Source organism: Nicotiana sylvestris, chromosome 2 (assembly GCF_000393655.2).
Source record: "Nicotiana sylvestris chromosome 2, ASM39365v2, whole genome shotgun sequence".
NCBI lineage: Eukaryota > Viridiplantae > Streptophyta > Magnoliopsida > Solanales > Solanaceae > Nicotiana > Nicotiana sylvestris.
Genome location: NC_091058.1, coordinates 7,991,220 through 7,992,830, shown reverse-complemented (window position 1 = coordinate 7,992,830; position 1,611 = coordinate 7,991,220). Strand labels below are relative to the sequence as shown.

Genomic DNA, 1,611 nt, shown 5'->3' with positions numbered 1-1,611 from the left:
AGACTGATTTCTTTAATTCTATGTTGACTCTCTCTCTTTTCATTTTGAAATTTTCTAGCATTCATTTCACTCCATACATGGTAAACTGTTGCAGCAAACAACCATGCTAGTACCTGGCCTTTAGCTCTGCTTCCTCTACACCTCTTTGCCATCCAGCATACCTCCTCATTCCATGTTTTAGGAATTCTGTTTTCATTCATCCACTTCAATAAAGAACTCCAGATATATATTTACATTCAAAGAACGGATAGAGCTAGTGATTCTGTAGTTCCCTTGGAGCAAAAAACACAATCCTTTGGAACATTTATTCCCCATCTCTCTAGTCTGTCCACAGCTGCAAGCCTTTGTCTTATGGCTAGCCATAGAATGAATTGATGTCTAGGAATCTGCCTTGCCTCCATGGTAAGATTTTTCCGGTGAACTTTTTGATATTGTGGTTGAAAGGACAAATAAGCTGTCTTGATGCTGAACTTATCACCCTTGCTGCACTTTCCCAGTTCCACCTTGTAGTTCCTGTTGTCAAACCAATTTCTTGCATCAAATATTTTCCTCACAAGCCAGCAAGCTTGTATAGGTATTTTCATGGACTCTATCTCCTTGTTCTTTATGTAATAGCCATGTATCAATTGCACCCATAATGATTCCTTCCTTGTAGATACTGCCCATAAGAGCTTGCATATGGCTGCTCTATTCCACAAAGTATAGTCTATCAACTTTAGAGCCCCCAGCTAATCTTGGCATACACAATGATTCCCAAGAGACTAGAGCTTTCCTTGATGCTTCACAGCTTCCACTCCATAGAAAGGTTCTGCATATACTTGTGATGAGTTGAATAACCTTCTTGGGTAAGACAAAAATCTGAGCCCAGTATATTTGCATCTCAAAGAGAACACTTTTGATCAGTTGCACCCTTCCACTATAAGATAGGAATTTGTAGTCCAACATCTAATTCTTGATATCATCTTTTCCACAATTGGCATGCATTGTTGTACAGTAATCTTCTTGGAAGAAAGTAGAACCCCCAGATATTTGAATGGCAATTCCCCTGGTGCAAACTGTATCTCGTTCAAAATCTGTTGCTTCAGGTCCTGAGAAATTCCAGCAATGTACAGAGAACTCTTGTCCAAGTTTGCTTTCAGCCCATACACATCAGAGAAATGATTAAAAGCTTGGATCATTAGTTGGATTGAGACTCTATCAGCCCTGCAGCACATGAGTAAATCATCAGCAAATCATATATGTACTAGCTTCATCTTACTGCATCTAGGGTGGTAATTGAAGTCCGAATTATGTTGTAACTATTTGAAGGATCTGTTGAGGTACTCCATAATCAACACAAATAAGTACGGGGACATGCGATTGTCACGACCCCGGTTCGCCCTCCGTGAACCATCATGATGACACCTAGTCTCTACGATTAGGTAAGCCTAATAATGCGGAATATAAACAACAATTGCTGAAGAAATAATTAAAAACCGAAATAGCGAAATAAAACAGTATTTAAAATGCCGCTCGACATACACAATAATAACTCTCGAAACTAATAACAATTCCCAAAACCCGAAATCTCATGATCACAAGCCTTTGAATATCTAAAAAAATATCTAACTC

The 1,611-nt window shown here is 38.8% G+C and overlaps 1 protein-coding gene across 1 annotated transcript; it reads right to left on the bottom strand.

Annotated features, from left to right (window-relative positions):
• Positions 1–236: 236 nt before the first annotated feature.
• LOC138882303 (uncharacterized) lies at positions 237–1,328 on the bottom strand. Its single transcript, XM_070162874.1, has 3 exons — positions 1,324–1,328; positions 910–1,203; positions 237–687 (listed from the first exon to the last, which is right to left on the bottom strand). Exons 1-3 carry the CDS (start codon positions 1,326–1,328, stop codon positions 237–239), a joined length of 750 nt encoding a protein of 249 aa, XP_070018975.1.
• Between the last annotated feature and the right edge of the window lie 283 nt (positions 1,329–1,611).